Source organism: Heloderma suspectum, chromosome 9 (assembly GCF_057233095.1).
Source record: "Heloderma suspectum isolate Gila_16-S chromosome 9, 16-S_ref, whole genome shotgun sequence".
In the NCBI taxonomy this organism is placed as follows: Eukaryota; Metazoa; Chordata; class Lepidosauria; order Squamata; family Helodermatidae; genus Heloderma; species Heloderma suspectum.
The window spans coordinates 13071017-13094297 of NC_139466.1; the positions used below are offsets into that span (position 1 = coordinate 13071017).

General features: G+C 43.7%; 2 protein-coding genes across 3 annotated transcripts in view; one reads left to right on the top strand and one right to left on the bottom strand.

Moving 5' to 3' along the window:
- Nucleotides 1–5638, top strand: part of PASD1 (PAS domain containing repressor 1) — a 179387-nt gene extending 173749 nt beyond the window's left edge. The window contains exons 20-22 of the mRNA XM_084813726.1: nt 1310–1506; nt 3558–3765; nt 4791–5638. Of these exons, the coding sequence (XP_084669852.1) occupies nt 1310–1506; nt 3558–3765; nt 4791–4937 (552 nt within the window). The 3' untranslated portion in view covers nt 4938–5638. The remainder of the gene's footprint in view (nt 1–1309; nt 1507–3557; nt 3766–4790) is intronic.
- TBC1D8B (TBC1 domain family member 8B) overlaps nt 2775–23281 on the bottom strand; it is a 73136-nt gene continuing 52629 nt past the window's right edge. For both annotated transcript variants that reach the window (XM_084813724.1, XM_084813723.1), the window contains 4 exons: nt 22542–22625; nt 20780–20836; nt 18436–18533; nt 2775–18054 (listed from right to left, as the gene is read on the bottom strand). In XM_084813724.1, the coding sequence (XP_084669850.1) occupies nt 17638–18054; nt 18436–18533; nt 20780–20836; nt 22542–22625 (656 nt within the window). In that variant the 3' untranslated portion in view covers nt 2775–17637. The remainder of the gene's footprint in view (nt 18055–18435; nt 18534–20779; nt 20837–22541; nt 22626–23281) is intronic.

Below are 23281 nucleotides of genomic sequence, written 5' to 3' on the forward strand. Positions count from 1 at the left end.
TCTCCCTCACCAACCCGCCTGGTCACTGGGGTCACCAGAGGGCATGCTCCTGGTGGTTCCCCGTGGACCTATAGCCCAACTGGAGTCCACCCGGTGAACTGCCTTCAGTGTGGTGGCCGCCTTTTAATGAAGCTCCTTGCCTTTGGAGGTCAGGCAGGCACCAACATGGTGCTGTTTTTGGCGCCTCCTGAAAACATCTTTGTTTCAAGAAGCCTTCTTTGATTGACCAGTCATGGTTTTTACTGGTATTCTGTTTTTTAAAAAACAAAATTTCTACGATTAAAAAAAAATATTTTCTTGTTCACTGCTCCAGAATCTGTTCAGATGTGGAGTACTATATAAATCTGTGGAACAAGCTCCCTGATGAGGGCCGCCTGGAGCCACCATTATTATCTTTTCAGCGTCAGATTAAGACCTACCTCTTTTCCCAGGCATTTGGCAGCACATGATGAGTTTTAATCTGTCCTGGATGTGTCTTTAGTTATGTCTGATAGTTCAATGCTGTTTTTAAGTATATGTTTGTGTATATTGTCTGTGTGCTTTTTTGTAAATAACTTTTAAACTTTTTATATTGTATTTAATGTTTTAACTTTTGTAAACTGCCCAGAGAGCTTCGGCTATGGGGCGGTATAGAAGTGCAATCAATCAATCAATCACTGTACATAAATATGTATATTAATAGTGCAATCATATACATGTCCACTCAATGAGTTCAGTGAGGCTTAACCCAAGGCGAGTGGGCATAGGATTGCAGCCTTAGTATATTATTTTCTGAAGTAGCGCCTTGACTTTGGAATGTTCCGCCGAGGGAGATACGATTGCTGCTGACTTTGTTTTCCTTTCCACGCCGACTTAAAAGTATTTTAAGGTATTTTAAATGTCAGACATTGCGTTGGGTCGATTTGTTTGTCTGCTGGTTGGATAGTTTTATGCTTCTTAGGTTGTCATTTTATTGTTCCGTATTTGTTTTTAATAGTTTTATATACAGTGCCCTGGGATCTTAAAAAAATGCTTTAACAATTACTATTAAAAAAAACCCACAATATTAAGTGAAGACAACAAAGAGTCTCGTGGCACCTTAAAGATTCACACGTTTATTCTTGCATAAGCTTTCATTGACTATAGTCCACTTCATCAGATGCATCAGTTAGTCTGTGAAAGTTTATGTCAGAATGAATTTGTTAGTCTTTAAGGGACCACAAGACTCTTTGTTTTTGCTGCAATAGGCTATCCTCGTCTGCCCTCTGGAAATGAATTAAAGAATATATGTATACTCATTATAACAAAGGGATATGCATTTATATATCAGGTGCAGCAGCAGCAGGTCATGAGAGGAAGCCAAGTCCAGCAGGCATGCTTACCCATGCAGATGAGCATTTCAATGCCCCTCTACAACGACCCCATGGTGTTCTCTCAAACACACCCTATCACTGTGTCTGCTCCAATGCCAGCTGAAATTGGTGATGGGCAACAGCAGCCTGATTACAACCAAGATCGGAATTTAAGGTATGGGCGCAGGTATACCAGGAGAAATACATGTAGGGATACTGTGTTAGCGATATCCGTATAGTGTAATGCCTTTATTAGGAAGCCACCTTACTCTGAGTCAGGCCCTGGGTCCATCTAGCCCTGTACTGTTAACACTGACTGGCAGCAACGGCTCTCCAGGGTTTCAGGCAAGAATTTTTCCAGCCCTACTTGGAGATGCCGGGGATCAAACCTGGGACCTTCTACATGCCAAGCAGGTGCTCTGCCACTGAGCTACGGCCAACTTGCACATCTTTAGTGAACATTGAGTTGGCCTAATAAAGATGTTATACTATATGGATTTTGTATTTTTCTTATGGCCTACACAGCGGCCTTAGTTTTTTTGTATGTTAGCCTTATTTTTAGGTATCCGTTCCTTTATTGTTCCATTGGTTTTAGGTACCCATTCCTTTATAGCTCCATTGGTTTGCTTTCTCTGGGCTAGTCTGCATGAGAGTTAGGTGGTGTTTCAGGTAGCCAGATCCCAAGCTATAACTGGTCATCTAATGGAAATCTCACCTCGGCTGCTCAGGGCCAAACAAGACATGTTAAATGCAACTTGGCATTTAATATACAGCTGTTCCCACCCCACCCATCCTGCCCAAAGGCAATTAGTATCAGCTGGAAGGGCTGGTAATTGTGGGGATTTCAGCAGGCATGGATGGGGGATTTAACCCTATCTTCCCCTCCTGTGGCCCTAAGGAAAATCCCTCCTTTGAGGGAGCTATTGATTTGCATGAGATTGCGCCCAGCAAGAGGCGATCCCTCCTTCTTACTGCTGTGTGGGGGCTTTGCCATTTCCCTGACAGGATGTTGTTAGATCAGCCCATGCAGCCCTTGATGTCCAACGGGAATGGAAGCAATCAGTCCTCACAGACCCAACGCTGGCAGACAGCAAACAAAGTAAGCCCCCTTGATTAGGCTGCTGTTCCTTGGGCTTTCCCTGCAGGAGCTTAATTGAGGTTTACACACAAAAGACTTTGTGTGTTCTTTCAAAGCCTGGCTTGCACAGCATGTGGCCTTCCAAGCACAAATGCAATCCACCAACCATGGTTTCTGGCCTTCCAGGGGCTTGACAAACCCCACAGTCTTTGTTTTTGCAGTTCTGGGAAAAGTCGTAACAATAGAAGGTTGACCGGGACCCCCAGTGGGCTGTCATACATGCTTGCCATGCGTTTGGCTATGCTGAGTCTCACAGCTTGCGCTAGCTTGTTGTAGATAGCCTTCAGCCTTCTCAGAGTCAGCACCCAAACTGCAACATTGGAGCCATGTCAGTTTTAAACTGAAAAATGCATGTGCCTGTTTTTCTCCTTCTATCTTGGGTGGAAAGGAGAAGGCAGGGCACCCACATTTTTAATAGTTGTGTGGTAGAGGCTTTTCTTTGTCAGTGCAGCTCATCTGGCAGAGGTGAAAAGGCCGTCCTTACCAAAATACTTTCTGCTATACAACTCCTTACAAATAAAGGACTGTTGCCCTCATTTGCATCTGGTCACCCTTTGATCGTTCTGTTTTTCTCCTCCGTTCGAATAAGCAGCGCCCCAAACAAAACAAAAGGGTGGGGATTCCATTGTAACTCATCTTAGGTAAGAGTGTGGTCAGCTTGTGGGTCCTGACCACTTGGGGATCTGAAAAAGCAGCTCAGTATGAACTTTGCCTAGTTTTCTCCCTCTCCCATAACATTAGAACCCAGGGCCATGAAGCCAAATGGTTGGACACACAGCACATACTTAAACTATGGAATTCACTATCACAAGAGTAGCAATAGCCATGGACTAGATGGCTTTAAAAGGGGATTCCTGTGGTCAGCTGCTTGGCCACAGTGTGAACAGAATGCTGGACCTTGGTCTGATCCAGCAGGGCATTCCGTACATTCTCTTTTGCCCTCTAGTGCAATGCAGAGTTAAGCATGTAGTTGACTGGGGCTAATGCCATGTTTCTTAGTTTCCCACCCCACCCACATACAGACACACAGACACACACACACTTTGAAGATCTTCAGATTTAAAGCTTTTATTTCCTCTGCTTTGCAGATTTGCTCAAGAGCAGCAGGGACTGCCTCCTACAATACAGATGCAGCCAATCACCTGCACCACCATCCGCGCCCCCACCCCATCGCCTGTATTTACCCCTTCTGTGATGATTCCACACACCAGTGTTGCAGCACAGCACAGCCATCCTCCCAACACCCTCCACCCATGGCAGCCGCAGCAGGTTCAACAGCATCACCTCTACCTTCAGGTAATGTGTCCCCCACCGGCATCATTGGGGAAGATGTGGTGACTGCTAGGAGCTTACATGGAGATAGAGGGTGTAGCTCATGCATGGAGCAGAGGCTTTGCATGTAAAGGGTCCTATGTTCAGTTAGGGATGTTGGAGAAATCTGCAATGGAATCAAATGAGTTCAGATTTTTATCAATCCAATCCAGAGATTCTGTAGTGGATCGGCTTTTCCCCAGTCAGGCAGGCTCCACAGACTTGCCTTCCGTTTTTCTAACTTTTTGAAATTTTGCACAAATTTAGTAATACAAAAGTATGTGGGGAAAAAAAACCCAGCCAAAAATGCACATTCCCCCATAGGCTAAAACGTGAAAATGCTCGTTGTGGGGTGTGTGTGCATGTGTGCGATTGCGTGCATTTTGAGGACATGCGAATTTGCACAAATTCGGAAACCAACAAAAATCCAGTTCCGTCAATGAGCAGACAGCGGAATGAAAGGTGCCTGACAATCCATGAAACTCAGATGGAACGGATTTTACACTGGGGAATGCTGGGAGTTGTAGGACCTTTGTCCATCTAAGCATGCATAGGATCGCACCCTTAGTCGAACATAACAGTAGTCCCATTAAAATTAATGAGATATCAGTCAAGATGAACTGAAATCCCATTGGTTTCAGTGGGACTCCTCTTAAGTGTGACTAAACCCGGATCCAACCCGTTTTTAATAGAAAGAGTACATTGATTCATAAAGGACAGGACCAATATGGCTATTACCCAAATGGAATTTCCAGGGTCAGGGATGGTATACCTCTGAATACAAAGTGCCGGAACCAGCGCCAAGGGAAGGCATTCGCTTTCATGTCCTGCTGATGGAAACAATGCTGGACCAGCACAATTCAGAAAGGTCATTCTTTAGTGCTGAACAGCCTGCCTCTTCTCCAGAAGAATATCTACCATATTAGGTAGGAAGCGGCTGAGGTTAGAAGAGGTATGTGGGAGGGCTGTATGAACCTGGCTCTGAAGTAGACAATTCTGTTCTTCTGCAGATGCAAGGTGCAGCTGAGCCAAGCCAGAACCAGCGCCTCTTCCAGCCGTCTCACCTACTGCAACAGAACACCACCATAGGTTACTTCCACCATCCGCAGTCACAGAACCGCCACCTGCAAGGCCAGCCTGAAATGCAACTGCCTTGAGGTCTAGGGCTAGTGATGATGACAACTGGAGGTGAGGGGAATGGTGAGCGAGCATAGAGGAGAGGAGGCCCTCCATGGTACGCCTGGAGGGTGAGGCTTCCACCAACGAGAAACGTGGCAGAATCCAGGAAGGCCCTGGCAGGAGTGAAGAGCGGTGCTCAGGAGTTCCTTGTGCTTGGAAAAACCCACTCAGGAGCACTGCTCCAGCAAAATGGGATCAAAAGCCAACCCTGGCACCATTAACGGCTTAAACTGTGTGCAGCTAGAACATTTCATCTGTATCCTGTTTCTAGAGAGGGAGGTATTTATGAGAGTGAATGGAGCGGGAAACGAGGTTGCTTATGGATGCTCCTGCCTGCCAGGACAGCTTCATTGGTTGATACAATTCTGTGCTCACCTGAAGTAAACATAAAAACTTGATTTGCTGAAGCAGGTGAAATAATAATTTGCAGGAGAGCACAGTCCTTAACACAGCCACTTTTCTGTGCTGTAAAGCCATATATAGAATATGGTAGGTGGATTTCTAGCTTGCAGGTGTGTGTGTTTTTACTTAGCCAAGTTTACATGCTGATGAATTTTGCAAGAGAAACTGCATGCGTGCAGGAGGCAGCAGAATCTTTTGCCCCCCTGCTTTGCTGAAATTCACTGTGAAGCACTCAGAACACAGACTGAACTATCTCCATCGGCAGGTTACCATTTAAACTTTTCTGTTGTGTGTGTGTGCGTGTTATGTATATCGCTTTTATTTTGGAACAGTAGTTCACATGTGGATTACTGAACACTCTCTCCCACCTTCCTGCTACCCAACATTTATCCTATATGTCAATCCTATCATTTTTTTTGTGGATAATTGGGTAATGCTGCTACCGTTTGATGACACCACTTTTGCCTGAATTTCTTCTTTATGCACCAGCTCCTTTCACAGTTAGAATTGTGATGTGTACAAAAGGTTTGTCCTATTTTTGTTAACAACATGCAGATATATAAACCTATCTCTTTTTATTCCCCATTTAGCCAAATATATATATATATATACATATATATATTTTTAATGAGGTGTAGGATCCTTCCCCTTTTCTCTCTGTCCAATTAACCTTTCTGTGGGGAGGTATCGAGACACCCAAAGACAAAAGCAAACTTTGTGGTTTTGCTACTTGGCGTGTTAGAATTTGGCGAAGTGGAGGTTTCTACTTAACAAGGACACCTGCGAAGTTGCAAGTCAGTAGCGTTAGCAATAAATTGTATTTTTGTAAATTGTCACTTTAACTGTGTTGATATATTTATGAACTTGGGGGCTGGCGGAGAAAAGTTGTATTCCTCAGTGGGTGTGTATACCAAAGCGTCCCCTACTGTTTTGTGTGTTTCCAAAGGAAAATGAATACTTATAATTGTTAGTGGCACTTTTTGTTATTGTGTTTAAATGTAACTGTGCTGGATTTGCACATGTTTTAGATCCTAGACTTGGAAGGCAACTTTTGCCATTACTTCTTTTAATGGGAAGAAGAAAGGTTGCATTTAGGAGCCTGGTTTACAAAACAATTTACTTCATCCTTTGCTGGCTCTTAGCAAAAGATCGTTTCTCTCTAGACTTGCTGGTTCTCAGCCCAGCATCAGGGTAGGTTTGTTTAGTAAAGTTCAGGGCCAAAAGCTTAATGGAAAGCAGTGCTACAGTCATTCAAGTGTTTGCAGAAGATTCTCAGGCAGCAGATCAATCACTGTGGTCGAGGGTCTGTGTTTCCCCTTACTTACCGGTATTGTAATTCTTTAACTACTGATGCACTTGCATGGGTGTGTATGCAACTACATTTCCCTTGGCACAGGTGTGCTTTGCTTGCTCTGATCATAAGTAGTGAGGTCATTCACGCAACGCAACAACCTGGAGTATGGGTTGTCATCGAATTGTGGGTTGTTGTGTTGTGTTAACCACAAACAACCCATGAAAGCGAACCCATAGTTTGTTGTTCGGTTGTGAACTGTGTTGTTCATGGTTAGTAAACCATGGTTTGTTAGCATGTCTGGGTTCACACAACACAACAACCCATGATTCAACAGCAACCCATACTCCAGGTTGTTGTGTTGTCTAAACCAGGTCAGTATAACCATGCCTACAGAAAGACTGAGGGGAGCAGTCTTCTCAACTCTCTCTGTAGTCCTTTAAGAGGAGAATGTAAACACTGGAGGAACCTGGTAGTATGTTGCTTTTGATGCAAGGCACAGTACAAACTCCAATCTTGCGTTAAGAGGGCTTGGGTAGGTAGAGAGCTGAGCTATCCCCAGTTGCATTTTACACATCAGTCCGGAGAAGCAGTTGGGAGGAATTGGGTAGAGTGGATTTTAACTATAACCTTCTGTGACTAAATAAATGAAGCACCCAGTTCTTGTGCCCCTTCCCCCATCCTCACCAAGATAAATGTCACACACACAAACACACACACAACTTGGACCCAACTCCTTTGTGTAGTCCTTGGCAGAGGCCTCAGCACAGCAGATGCCTAGGCCAAAACGTCAGCTTTAAAAACAGCTTTTCAAAGAATGCAGAATAGAATTTTGTCCTTGGCAAGTACACAAAGATGCTTGGCAGCACTCGGCACCTTATTATTGCAAAGCACTCTTAACTGCCTCACCCCCACCCCAAAGCAAAAATGTTGAGGGCTCAGAGGAAGACCAGCCATGGAGCATGTTTCATAGACTCAAATTTGTGGTTTAGCTCGAGGAAGGCAACATTAAACAATGGTGGGTTTGCATATAACATTAACTCATGGCATGGGCTGTTGAATACTGGGTTGTCATGTTGTGCGAACCCAGTCACACTAACAAACCATAGTTCATTAACCATGAACGACCCAGAAAGAGAACGCATGGTTTATTGTTGGGTTGTTTAAACCATGGTTTGTTGTCACATGTGAACCCAGAACCATTAATTGTTCATCCAGGTTACAGAAGCAGTGGGCAACAGTGGTCAAAAACCCAGCCAACTCTACATGCCAGTACTACTGTGCTGCAAAGGCATTTGGGATATAGGGAGGGAGTGGGCAAAGGAGGAGGGAAACAACACAGGGATTGAGAAAACAAACTATGGTTTGTTTGATGCCAGACAAACCATGGGTAGGGCAACAAACCGTGGGTTAACCATGGGTTAGCATTATGTGCAAACCAGGTCACTGTCAGCTATTAGAAAAAAGGGCTTCACCTATACACAGTAAAGCCATTTGTACTACTGCCAATGGTTCTGGTACTGGTAGTTATTTGCTCCTGTAGGACGAGGGATGCAATGGACCTAAAGAATTCTATTAGGCAATGGTGGATTTAAGTGGAAAAGGCCAAGGAAACGTGATGGAATGGATATGCCAAAAGCACTGAATCAATTTTATTTTGTAGATTTGGGGGTTGTGGTGATAGTTTAACATTAAGGAAAATTTCAGAGTTAAGGAACTCATTAGAGAACTATGTGAGGTGGCATTCTAAGAATGTGATTCTGTTATTACTTTTTTTGTAGAAGAACTGTGCAATTTTGTAAAACCATCACTTCCCGCCCCCCTCCCACACTTCCGTTCTCGCATTTGGAAACCATTTGTCAAACAAAGAGCAAGAACTCAAGGATTCTTGTATGTTCATGGCTCAACTAGAGCTTTGTCTGTCACTTGGCTAGCATCCTTCTGCTTGTGGAGCCTTCTGGGCATTTACATGTTGGAGACTGTGCATGAAAGGGGTGAAGAAGAAACGTGCCTATGCTGGCAAGAGGGGCAGGCCAGAGCCTGGCAGGACCGGTTCTGATGAACAAAAAGCTCTAAATGTTTGCTGTAGTGTTGTGGATTGGCTCAAGAGGCAGCCCTGGGTCCCGCACATTCATGTATTTCAGGTTCTAAAAGAATCCACTCAATAATTGGCCAATTCAGCAAGGCAAGGGGTTCCCCCTCCCCACCACCTTCTTATGCTGAAGCTGAAAAAGGTCAGTTTACTCATGGAAGTAGTTCCCCTTTGGCAGTGGACTGCTAGTTTTTTCCACAGTAAGTGACACTGAAATCTTCCCATGGAGCAACAAGACATGGGAGAAGATTTCAGATACAGGACCTAGGAAGTGCAGTGTCAGGACACAGCAGCACAGCTGTTTTTAAAGAGGCACGTTCACTGCACATCCAATTCTTTACAGTCTACTTTTCCAATTCACAGAAGTCTCTTGGTTCCACCCCCCCCCCTGCAAACCAGTCCCATTTCAGTGGGAGCAATTCACCTGCAGGAGTAACAGCAGCATGCACAGCGCTGTGAGCAAAGGTGCCTCCTCTGCTATTCTGCGTTCTTTGTCCCATTCTCACTTTAGCACTGAACTAGAGAGAGTGAGAATGGGAGGCTGGGCGAACCCAGCCTCTTACATAGGAACACACCTGTTATCTTTTTCCCCCATCGTATTTTCACGCACTTTAAAGCACCTCTGTGCCAACCTAATACATTTTTGCAGCATGTTATCAACATGACATCCTTCCCCATTTCATTTCTAATGAGGCAGGGGGAGAGAGAAAGGCTGGAATTACAAAAAATGAGGCACATGTATGAACACACACATACACCCTCCACCTTTCTTGTTAAGAGCCTGAAGCGACTGCTTCAACCTCCCTCTTTCTGAAATTTAACACGGGACCTATGCCTTCTTCCTTTCAACAGACCCGGAATTTTAGAGACGGGAGGAAGATTCTCCATGTGCAAATCCAGACCTAGCAGAATAAGCGTGGGACTTGGCTGGCTTTTATTTTAGCAGGATGCTGATTGCACATAGATGATTAACCCATTTTGCATGAAAAAAGAAGTGTGAGCTGGTACACAACACTAATTTCAGAAATATCCTTATTGAACATACCCAATGTGGTTACCATGCTTGAGGGGAATAAATCTGAGATCCCACATGGTATGGTAATTCTGAAATTCCACATACTTTGGAATAATTCATGATGTCACTTTACAGTGCTGCATTGTACTAGCAGGGTACTAGTATTTTTTAAGCCTGGTTTAAGGCTGAGACAGTCCATCTTTCCAAGGCTACTGGTCATGTGTGGTTTGCTTCTCCCACCCACCTACTACTGATGCTTGTGCCAGATGGGGCTTTGTAAGCCAAGCCCTTACGATGGCCAGCACGTGTGCCGGGAGGAAGAAACAATTCCAAAATGGATTTAGAGTGAGAATCGATATTTTTAAAACCACCCCTTAAAACCCCCACAATAATATACATTGGCCTTTCTGAAACCATGCACTTTATTAGTAAGGAATTGCTTCCTTCCTTTATTCTCACATATATGGCAGTAGGTGGGAAAGTCATTGACTGGTGTTGGTTCAGTTGCCACACTGTATGATCAAGGGAGGGAAAAACAATTCACCGAAAGGCATGTTCTGTCTGATTGAAGTTTCAACCAGTTGCCTTCTCCCCGTGACAAGCATGATAGAGACCAAAATCTGGCACCCTTTCCCATAGGTTTTCTGCAGCTCCTTACTCAGGCAGTTGGCTGGGTTAACACTGCATTGGGGACCTTGCAACCTAGACATCTCCCTGCTCCCCACAAACCTGTTTTCTTCCCCCTCCTTTAAAGAAAAAAAACAGTAACCCGAGTTGTTTACCTCTATGTTAGCTATGCCATGTTTCGGGGGCAAAGTGTTTGGAATTGCATATAGCAGGGTAGACAACCAGGTATTTTGGACTACAACTCTCATCAGCCCTAGTCAGCACAGCCAATGGTCAGGGATTGTGGGAGTTGTAGTCCAAAACATCTGAGGGGCACTGGGTTACTTACCTCTGGCATAGTGTTAATTAGCCTGGATAATCTGAGGGGAGCTCCTGCTAGTAATGGGTCTACATTGGATGAGAAGTAGATGTCCCATGGACGTTTTGCTATTGCTCATGTACATAAGGCTCAGAGGTTCTTTGTGAAGCCTCGTAAGGCGTGATTAAAATGTGGGAAGGCTACTACAGCATCAAAGACAAATTGTCAACACAATTCCAGGCTTCAGAACACACAGGCACCTTTTTAAAGTCTTGCACTTTTGATGAATTTTGTATATATATATAAGCTAAAGGCTGGTTGATCTAGCCAGGTTGGTTTGACAGGTACAGAGTCTAACCTAAGTTGTATATATTGTGACATATTAACTATGTACAAAGGAAAGAAAGGACAGAAAAAGCAACAAAGGCTTAGAACTGAATATTTAGTTTATTTTATATAGATACATTTATAAATGTTCCTATTCATAAAGTATTTTGTACAATGGCCAGGGAGGATGGGGGCGGAGGAAGTGTCTTATGGGGACAGATTCTAAAAATTATTGCCTGGAATACTCACACCCTTGTGATGCTCCATTGGGCAAGAAGCAGTGTGTCTCCATGTACTTTAACAGATTTGTACATAGTATTTTGAAAGAAAAATAAAATTGTACTTTTAAGAACTCTTCTTGGATGGCTGATTTGTTTTAGTTTTTTAAAAAATACTTGGTTATATGCATATGAATGTCCCCATCCATGAGAGTATGAGAGCAGGCTGGCCTTTGGATCTTCAGATGAGAAGAAATGCAGGCCTCAAAACTAAGGATTTAGGATTTTCAGTACATTATTACTCATATATACTTAGTTTAATTGTATGTCATTTTTTCTTAAGTTTCTAGAGTGTTTTATAGAAATAGGGCTGGATCCAGATTTCTGCTGTGCCAATGGAAATGGACCTCCCCACTCCCTCCTTCCATGGCAGCCCCTTGAAAATGCTACGTCAGGAGACTCTGGGGAATGGGGTGAGCTGTGGTTGCAGGGGAGGGGATCCCCAAAAATTGGACAGAGGGATATTCTGTGAACAGAGAGCCCTTCATCTTGCAGAAGGCAAATCCAACCCACAACCCACTGCTACTCATGAAATCAATGGGACCCAAGTTGAACTAACTAAGGCAGCAATCCCGGGGAGTAAGCCCCACTGAAGTCAATGGGGCTTACTTCCAAGTAGATGTGTTAGTCTGAAACTACTTCTCAACCACTTTCATGGTTACCTTTCCCCTTATCAAAACCCCAGCTCCTTAGTGAAAACTTTAGCTTAGTCCCTCTTTCACCTCCAGCCCACTAAAATGAAGTCTAAAGATGTGGTAATTGCAAGTGTTCATAATCCTGTCGTTATTGTTTATTTATTTAATGTATTTATTACATTTCTATACCGCCCAATAGTTGAAGCTACACAAAAATTAGTAATGTCTGTCTCTGTCATCCCCCTTTATCTCCACACATGGTTAAAATTTATGTATTATTTATATTATTAACATATATATTGTGCATACTATTTTTTACTTATAGTATTTATTATTATTATTAAAACATTTATATCATGTTATGCCTTTCCCTTAACAACAGAAGTGTCCAAGGTGACATATATCAAAGTTTAAAAACAATTAACCCAAAACAAAAAAAGGTAGCAGCAGATCCCCCCACCCCCACCCAAAATCAATGACAGGCCTAAAACAAACCAAAATAGGGAACATAAAATCAGGCATGGGCCAGGCCCACCCAAAAAGCTCTTCAGGTGTGAGGAAAAGGCATCAAGGTGGGAACCTGGTAGATCTCCTGGGGCCAGGGGCAGCAACAAAGAAGGGCCTCTCACAGCCTTTAGATGTTAAGTTCCATGGGGTTTATTTAGTTATTACATTTCTATACCACCAATCACCAAAGCTCTCCGGGTGGTCCATAAAAATGAAGATTACTCAGTCACCTGGTTTGCGCAGAACGACAACCGATGCGGTTGTTGTCGGACATGAATTGTGTCCCGCCCACTTCATTTCCACGTTTGTAGACAACCCAGGAAGCCATGGTTTGTTGTTGGGTTAAAACTCTGTGCTGTGTCCCCCTCAACAACCCAGAGTTCTGGGTTTGCATGTCACGATGAACAACTCAGCATTCCTGGGTTGTTTGCTAAACTGGATGCAAAGCACAGTGAGCGGAAGGTAGCATGTTCATGGCTGCAGCTAACTATGGGTTGTTGAACTGAGAGTTGTTGTGCTGTGCAAACCACGTCAATATATTGGCCCCATAGGTATAAAGAGTCATGACAGATACAGCCCTCTATAAAAGATGGTTCCCCACACATATTATGTGCTTAGCAGCTGGGGATGATATGTCTACGCAGTAGGGTTCCCAGCACTAACGATGAAGGCCAAAACAGGTCACAGCTCTGTTCAATTTTCGTCAGTCTTGAGTGATGGGAGTCAGTCCAAAACCTATCAATTCAATAAATGATGTATAGCTTCCTTAGCGGTAGGGGAGCTGCCCCAGAAGCATGTGTGTGTCAGATTCTCCCCACCTCTGCCCCAGAAGTAAATATCTGTCACCTCCCATTAAAGATACAGTGCAAATGGTTATCAAAAGACAAAATGCCAGCACATAAACATCTTTTACTTTCTTGGTAGCAAAAGCAAGAAAATAATCCAATTCCTCTCAGAAATGTACCATAATAATCTTATTTACGAAATTTTCTCTAAAGACAAACAACAATTATATACATATATATTTGTTTATAAGGTAACTTTACGATTTGTTTAGAAGTTGTTTATAAGACAACTGGATAATGAGCTTTAAAGAGGGTAGATAAATATATTTTTTTAAAGTTTGTATTCCCTAAGTCATCATTACAGTTGCTGTATTGGCAAACTGTATTACAGAAATCAAAACTTATGAGACATTGGCATGACTCTACTCAGCAGCAATCAACAATCACTGCAATCAGTGAGAAATGCATTTTTGACCATATAACCGAAGGTGGCGTCACCTGGTCCTTCCCTTCCACCCACCCTTTGGTAAAATCCCAGTGGAATCAGATCCTATTAAAAAGGTTCCATGGCCACCTGGTTTTCCCCCCAACCACACAATGGCAAGCATTATCTTTCAAGCTTACTGTTCGCATGATGGCCATAATTAGGGGGAGAAAGATGACATATAGGTCTAGCTCAGGACTTCCTGAGTTTTTGTTCACAATGCTTTCCCAGATTTTACTAAAGTACTTTCAAACTGTATGAGGATGCTTGCACTGGACAGTTTTATGTCCAGTAACGTGCTCTGAACAGTGACTAACAGCTGATAATCCAATCCTCTGTACTTCACCCCCACGCTGATTTACCGTATTCTTTTCCACTGTGGATCTAAAACTGAATTGCTCTGTTTTCCTGCCCTTTGGCTACAAGTGTTCAGCTGCAAAGAACATCAAACGCACCAAGTGTGTGCGGAGGTGAGGATGCCCAGGTAACTACAGAGGGGAGCCTCAGCAACGCCACAGCAATCTTATCAGAGAAGTGCTTTGCACTGTGGAAAGTGCTGCTAGAACAAAAAAGCAAGGCACACAAAGAGACAGCCAAATCCACTGGCATCCCACCATTCATAACACAGGCAATAAACTTTCCTCAAAACTCATGCCAAGGAATTTGCAAGCATTCAATCCCAAGAACAGGTTTGAAACACCCAGAAAACAGGGGAAATAACCTTTTTCTCGGAGGGTACTGTCTCCAACATCTAACTTTATCCTGCCAGTCCAGGGCTCTAACATTCTACCTTAATAGATAGATGGCTCTTTATATGAGATGGGGTGGAAGGAGAAGAAGACCCATCAATCAATCCCATCCAATGCACATTTAAGCCAAGACACTTGGTCTTCTTCAGCCCAGAATAAGGGAGCAGAGATCCTGTGCAGAAAAACTGTGCGGCTGGGTGCAAAACGCAACAGAATGTGGTGGCAGAAAGGACTGCGCCCACTTCTGAAGGTGGGGTGGGCAGCTTCATTTTTTAAAAAGTACATTTCCTTACGAGTAGAAAGGAGAAGGGCAGGGCTAGAACCTTTTCCCTGCTATGCTTCAAATGTGTAGGGAGTCTAACAAAGGAAAGCATTAAAAATATATCTCCCACTTGTACTCTGAAGCAGTACAACTCCACTTTACCACCTTGTTCTACTACATGTGTAGAAACCCCTCTGACACAAAGTTGTGAAGGCAACTGGAAAGCAACTGTTGTGAGTTCACATGTAATTCCCAGGTCAGGCCTCCTACAGGTTCCTGGAATATTTTGACCGAAGGCTTTGTTTTAGGCAGACAAGGAAAACTACAACTAGATTGGGGTGAATGAATACAGTTTGCAAGAAGGTCTTATTCACAACATCCTTGGAACAGGTCAAACTCCGAAGAAGGAGTAATTTTTAAAACGTGGGCTCAGGCTCTATGGCTTAATTTATCTTGAATTGAGTAACCATTTGGAAAAATAAGTCCAGAAGGATAAGGCAAAGGATCTTTCTGCCCTCATAGTTGAAGACTGGGAACCTCTAGCCCAGCCAGGAGGACAGGGAAAAAGAGAAGACAGAATGACACACAGGCCCATAATATGAATTCATTAATTTCAAAGCTGCGTTCAAGCACAATATTGACATGGTGTGTGAGTGTAATTTAAAAATGCCCACTTCCCTGTGCAAGAGAGACAAACAGGAATTGGTCGGTTTTAACAGGCAATTTATGCCTTCAACTGCTAGTTTATTTGCATAGAATTTAGACTGATAGTCCTTCCAGCAGAGACCTTTGTAGCATGAAGTAGAATACTCCAGTTTTGCAATATGGTCGTAGAACTAGCCACCAAGTTAAGATTAACCCTTGTTTGGGATGCAGATTTACTGGTCAAAAACTGGCAAGTGGTAATGATAACTGGGCCTATTTTTTCTTTCTTTCCTGCCAACCTGCAAGCAATTTGTCAAGCTTTCTCCTTCACAGACTTAATCATATTGCAAACATTTCACTCTTCCTTGGTTTAATTAAATAGCAAACATTTGTTTTGGACACATTGTCACTGGCCATTTTGCTAGAGAACAAGGCTCTGCATAAAGTTTGTATATTTCCAGTGCTTAAAAAACTCCTAACTAGACTATAAAGAGAGAGACAAAAAGCACCACCAATCCAGTGACTCTTTCAGTGATGATCAAAATCGGAAGTATAATCAGCAATACATTGTATACGTATGCTGGTCATTCTTGCCTATAAAAGATTGTTCCTACAAGACTCCAGTACAGAATTTCCTTATAATTGGTAAATCGGTCTCTTTTGATGAGCATACATAGAAGAGCCAAGGCATTGTTTGCACACCTGAGCCATTTCAAGTACATGGAAAACACTGGATTCAGCAAGTTTCCTGAGTGCTCAAGCTCTCCTATTTGTATGCAACTATAGACTAGTTTTGAGCTCAATCTGTATTTCCTCTTTTCCCACAAGCAACCTCTCCTTCCCCATTAAACTGGAATGGCCTTTTAAACTAAAACAACTAACTCAGTTTGTCTGGAGAAACCCTGCAATAATATCGATGATCGTTTTGGGCAGAAAAGGGCAAGCAAAGTGATTTTTTTTAGTGCTTCCTATAAACATGTCATCAGCGATGCCAATGAAATGAGAGAGATAAAGAGCAAGCACATAGGTTCCACAGAGCTCTTAGGGGTCATTAAACTAAAGTACTAGAAGTGCGCTTAAGCTCTCACCATAAAAGGATCTGTGGAAACCAGTAGGAAACAGTTCTCCATAGCAGTGTTCAACTTCACTTACAATTTTCCTTAATGCACCATTCAATTTGTACTACCAAACACTTGTTATGAACTACCGTATGCAAGGCTGGTTTCTACCTCAAAAAAGAAGTCAGTCATCTAAAGCCCAATTCACACATTAATGTAGCATCACACAGGAGCAACTCTCCCCAGCCCAATCTGGTGATGTTTGCATGGAGGAACCAGGTGGTGAGGTGAATGTTTGGATTCCTTCCCATTCCACTGTTAGCTTCCCTAGATGATGTCCACATGGAAAAGAACCACGAAACCCTACCCCTGCCCACACTTAACCAGCATGGATTTGAGAAGGAAGGCACTGCAATGTGGCTTCAATGCCACTGAGGTAATGTGTGAATTGGGCCAAATGAGGGCAGCAAGTTAAGGAAACCAAAGAGGCTGCACAACACAATTGCTCAGAAGACACAGGCCAACTTGCAAAATTCTAACCCCGCACAACATTTGGAGATGAGAAGGCTCCAGGGTCAGAAGTTATGCCAGTGGGAAAGTAACCAGGGCTTCAAGCCTGAATTTGGAACTTCCCCAACCTCATCTGTAGTAGCCACAATTAAAAACAATTTAGGAGCAGCACTGAGTTCCATTCGTAGAAACAACGTAGCATTCTCTTAACTATACTCAACTGACCATCTAAGATATCTTTCCCAAAGCATTAAGCAAACCTACATTCAGTGTTTAAGAAGTGTTTCTTTGGAAATTCAACCAACCTTACAATACAACAAGTAAACACCAATACCACTCTCAGGGGAATGTGGCAGACATTACATTCAGCATGAGAAACACAAAACTGTGGCTCGGGAAAGCCTGAAACATTCCACGGCTGTGCCTTCTACTGGCCAGCTTAGCATTTTCCTCCAAGTTGGCATGTGTCGGTTGGTGAGTTTTAAGCGATCAAGTATACTAAAATGCAAAGATTAGGTGCAACTGTGCTTCAAGCTATACTTATTTAACTCTGCGAAAAACATAAAACACCCCAGCATACAGGGGAATTGAGCTAGATCCTCAACCCCTAACTCCCAAGATAAACTCAGTACACCAAGCTTACAAATGGCCCTAAGTTCTGAGCACCTATGTACAGAGCAAAGAGGGAGTAAGAGAAAGACCTTGGATAGGTGCTATACCCGGGCTCTCGCTTTTAACTGAGAAGCTTTTGCGTTTTCTAACTTGGCTTTGACATCGACCGGTTTCTCAAAAAACCTCACCAAAGCAGGTTCGTTGAGCAAAGAGGCCAAAATCTGCTCAAAAGCAAACGACCACTCCTTGCCAACGTTGCTTGGGCTCTGCGATCCCGAGCTAGCAGTCAGCGGCATCGGCTGAGGAGGCCGGAGTTGGTTGCCATCTTCTGCACTACCATGAGCTGTGGGAGGTGCCATGCCTTTGGCCGGTAAAGTGGGGCTCTGAAGTTTTCGGCCAACTTCCTCCATCCTGAGCAAGAGGCTGGTAACTGTGGCAATGGCACGGTAGAGAAGCTCCTCTTCTGGGTCCCCGTGGAACAAGTTATACAAAGTCTTTGAAAACTGGATGAATTGAGACTGGGAGGCAGGGGGGAGAGAAAAAGCAGACAAGATATTTTCAGGGAGCATTCTGTTTTACAATGCAAGTTTAAAAAATATTCCACACCACCTTCCTATAATTAAAAATAATGCCTGTAGTGGCACTGTATTTAAAAGTGGCCTGTTTTAGTATTGGGAGAGCCTTCCTCAACCTGGTGCCGTCCAACTCCCATCAGCCTACAGCCACCATAGTCATGGGCCATGCTGGTTGGGGCAATGAGTCTTGTAGGCCAACACATCTGGAGGGAAGGCTGCATTTGGAGGATGGGGGCCTCATCATCTGCTTTGGCACATCCTGCCCTCATAAAAGTAACACCAAACCAAGCAAAGAACACAAATTCTATCACGGGAGAGCTTTACCTGGTCCATCCGGGGCAAATCCTTAATGCTTTCTTCTTTTTTCAGCAGTTCATCTTGCCATTGCTTCAAATAGGCCTGAATATCAACCTTGCCTTTCCCTGTTTGGGAAGCAACAAGCTAAATTCAGAGCAAATGAATTACCTGCATCCCCACTCAGGTAACTGAGCAGTCGTCTCTGCCTGACAGAAATTTAATTACTGCGAAAATTATCAGACGGGTCACGTTTCTGGAGGTGAGAAACTGAGGAGCGCGCAAAGCCACTGAACACCTCTTGTATTCCTGCAATCCTAACATAGAGGAAATTCCTCACTCTTTGGCCTGGCTCAGACATAATGCTAAACTACTGTTTCTTATTATATGAACAAGCCTAGCTGAGCCTTGGGCTCACAAGCTCCTCTTCTCTCTTTCTCTGGGGCAGTTGCAAGATTGGAAGCTTTTGTTTATGGTTTCAATTAATCACAGTTTAGCAATATGTCCAAACCCTAAACCATGATTAATTTTAACTATGATTTATTGAAACAATTCACCTTCATAAATTACCATTAGGAAGTTGGCTAGTTTTTCCAGCATCAGATGAAATGAATAACCTGCGATTAAAAACGGAAGCAAATGCTTCCGACCTCCTCCTTACTGATGTGTAAGAGGGGAGTGCATGAGCCTGAGGCTGGCAATTGCTCATTCACGCAACAATAAACCATAGTTAGTTGTTCAGTCCGTATGAGTCTCAAATCTGACTGCAGGAGTCAGCTTGGATCTGAGGACTGGAACGCAACCAGAATTCAACCGTTCAGACTTCAAATAGTGCAAACCTTTACATCTGAAGTATCGTAGAGCTGACCTAGACAGTCAGGAAAAAAAGCACATTGTACAACCTTTCTAGGTCTGTGCCCCTGTAGAACGCAGGACGGGAACTCTGCATTTGAATGCTTCCCCACAAAAAAAAAAGTGCATGTAGAAAATTAGTACATCGAGGCTAGAATTGTCCTCCTCGACATGTTAACTTTCTGTTTGCAGAAATTTATTTATTGTTAAAAGTGTGGGAGACAATCAATTTCCTCGCTTGCTTTCGGAAGTGGTCGAGTCCCCAGAGGGCTTTTTCTGAAGATGGAAGTTCAGCCGTCAACTGCCTAAACATCAAAATTTAGTTCTGCATTCCCCCCCGCCCAAAAAAACATTAAAAAGGTTTAGAGACAGAAAAATTAGGTGGCTTCTCAATCCAGAAGGTATTTCCTGCCATGGACTGATAAAACTGTAGACTTGGGCCAGGAACTAAAGAACTGCACAACTGGAATGGTGTTTCTCAAGTATAATTTCCCTGTGCCATATGGTAAACCAAGTTTGGAACCGAGACAATTTTCAAAAGCAGTTTATGACACGAAGTGGTGAAATGATATCTGCTCTTCAAAGAAAAACAGAAAAACAGGCAGAAATCAGTCCTGATCAGTGGAGGACCAGAGAATGCAATCATCCAACTTGCTCAACAGCAGCAAATGACTTTCATTCCTAGTAGCATAGGAAACTGTGTATACCGCTGGTCCACCTACCGCAATATTGTCTTCCCCAACCTGGTGCCCTCCAGATGTTTTGGACTTCACCTCCCATCAGCCCCAGCCAGCATGGCCTATGGTCAGGAATATCGGGAGTTGCAGCCCAAAACATCTGGAGGCCACCAAGCTGGAAAAGGCTCATCTACCCTGCCTTGCAGCAGCTCTTCAGGGTTTCAAACATTGATCTTTCCCCATGCTACCTGGAGATGTCAGGAGTTGAAGCTGGGACCTTTTGTATGCTAAGCATGAGGCCCTACACTGAGCTAGAGCCCTTCCTCCTCATGAGTCTCATTCAGGCCAAAGAAAGAATAGACAGGTAGTCTAAAGTTGTGACAATCCTCCTAAGTCAAATCTTACAATGCTATAGGCTCCTGCAATGGAGAACAGCATCTTCCTTTCACACCTGTAAGCGTGCTCAAACACACGCTGGGTTCACACAACTCGCTAACCTGCACTCAGTGGTTGAGCGTGGGTTGTTGTTGAACTGTGGGTTAAGGTGTTGTCCAAACCCAGGACATTTTCCACAGGGTGGATTGTTAACCATGCAGTGTGGCTTATTTTTCTCAAACAAGCCACCTTAAGAACCCATGGTTTGTTGTTGGATTGTTCAGGGTGGATAACAAGCCACACTGCATGGTTGTGGAAAATGTTCCTGGGTATGGAAGACACGCTAACCCACAGTTCAACAAACAAACCACACTCAATCACTGAGTATGCGTTAGCATGTCATGTGAACCCAGCAGCAACGGAGGGATTACCCCAAATTCTCTTGATATTAATCCAGATTAGCGGATTACCTTTTTCTGGGCTTGTCTTCAAAACATCAGCATCCTCACTGTCCCCAGGAGAAGAAACTAGGTTGGAAAAAGAAGGATTAAAATTAATAAGAACATACAAAGCTGCCTGATACCAGGCAGATATCTTGTCCATCTAACCCCTCTGGCCACTGATCTCCAGGGACTCAGGGACAGAGAGGTTTTTGCCCATCACCTGCTAGCTGAGGTCCTTCAACTGGAGATGCCAAGGACTGAACCTCGGACCTTCTTCACGTAAAGCAGATATTCTCCCTGGAACGTCAGACTTCTTCACAACCTTGAATTCTAGCTGCATCTTCCCCCCAAAACTGAAACATTGGAACATATTGCTTGGATGCCTTTAAAAATTCTGAGAGGCACCTAAATAAATAAAAGGGGTCCTGACTTCAGTCTGCTCTATTTGATGTGCCTTTTGCACTGTCCCAACTGCTTTTTACTTTTAAAGATACAAGATACTGACAGGGTTCACACAACATGCTCACACAACATGGGTTATTGTGTCGTCTGAATGTAATGCATTTTCTGCAGGGTGGGTTACCATGTTGTTTGAGCGCATCACATTTTCCTCAGGATGGCTTGTTCACCATGCAGCGTGATTTATTTTTCTTGAACAAGCCACCCTGATAACCCATGGTTTGTTGTTGGATTGTTCAGGGTGGATAACAAGCCACACTGCATGGTTGTGGAAAATGTTCCTGGATATGGAAGACACGCTAACCCACAGTTCAACAAACAACCCACACTCAATCACTGAGTATGCGTTAGCATGTCATGTGAACCCAGCAGCAACAGGGGGATTGGCTTGTCAATGGGTTGTTTAGGGTGGTTAACAAGCCACACTGCATGGTTAACAAGCAACCCTGCAGAAAACGTGCCGCATTCAGACAACACGATAACCCACCGTGCAGAAAACACACTGCGTTCAGACAACCCACGGTTCAACAACAACCCACACTGGGTGAGTTACTGTGTTGTGTGAACCCAGCCAAAGATACAGAATGCACTCTTTAAAACTTGGCATCTGCCCACCCCTACCCACCACCCCCAACAATTAGCTATTGCTAATTGTGATCTCCTTCATTCTTTTAAATGTATAATTTTGTTTCCAAAAACAGAGCAAAGATACATACACCCAGTTCTTTCAGAGGTGTTCAACCTCAGTTCCATGGGCCAAAATCCAGCCAGCCTGGGGTCTTAATCTGGCCTTCTGGGTTCCCCAGATGGCCACGCCCACATTCCCTGGCCCCACCCTCTTTCCCCTTACAGCTGATCGCTTGATGTTTGCACATTTTTCCTCCATTCTAAAACACCGAAATGCCTCTTCCAAGTCACTGGCAGTAGGAGCTGTAAGCTGAAACATGCTGGCATTTGGGGTGCTTTTGGTATATGACCCCAACCCTTCGGCTTTTGCCCCCCCCTTTGCCCCTGCCCACCACTGGAATGTGGCCCCCGAGAGCTTCTCCAAAAATTAATTTGGGCCTCGGGCTGAAAGAGGTTCAATATCCCCAATTTAAAGTGGCACTAACGGGCAAAGAGGAGATGGAAATGTTGACAGGCTTAAATGATCGCTGCACTTAAAACTGCGATCTCAGTATTTGTTACGTGCGTCGAAAACAGGACCTAAAATGCATTTCTTAGCACTGCCTTCTGAGCTGGAGGAGGAGTTAGCTTTTTGTTGTCTGCTCTCCTACCAGCTGAATGAGAAGATCATCACTGCTGGGTTCTAAAAATAAAGCATATTTACCATTTAATTGGCTAAAGTGGATCAGCTCTTCTTTAGATAGTTGAGCACCTTTGGAAGGGCTAAGGGATTCCACCTCGGTGAATGCTGTGAAAAGAAAACATAAATGAAAATAGCTTCAGAATCACTACGATTAGAACTCATTGTAAATTTGCAAAGCACGTTCAGTGTGCAAGCCTTCATTTTATGCATTCTTGCAGCATTATTCCCATTATACAGATGGAGAACTGAGGCCAAAAGGGGGCATTTTGCCTCATACCAGGCCACAATATGATGATTGTTCATCATCAGCAGTAGTAGTTATACTGTATCTCCTCCTTCCTCCAAAGGGTTTAGGGGACGCTCCCCCACCCTGGTCTCTCTTCCTGACAACCCTGTGAGATCATTTAGTTATTAAGTGTACCCCACTTTCTAAATAAAACACTCAAAGTAGCTAACAAAATCCACTTAAGAAAGTATAAAACCATGATAATAAAACAATGTACGGAACCAATAGCAGGATCAATAAATCCCATTTCATATATAACGATCAGAGTGGTGCTGTCAGGGTAGGACCCCAGGGCAGATGTCAAGGCCCCCTCAGCAGAATGAGCAGGAGGGGCCACAAACACAGCAGAGCTGGCTTATCACATTTGGAATAAAGTGAAGTAATGCACATTTGCCATCTAAAGAGGGACCGTCCATAGGACCATTAAGTCTAGAGCCTAAAACCACTTAGGGTGCAATTCTATGCAGATAGGTGG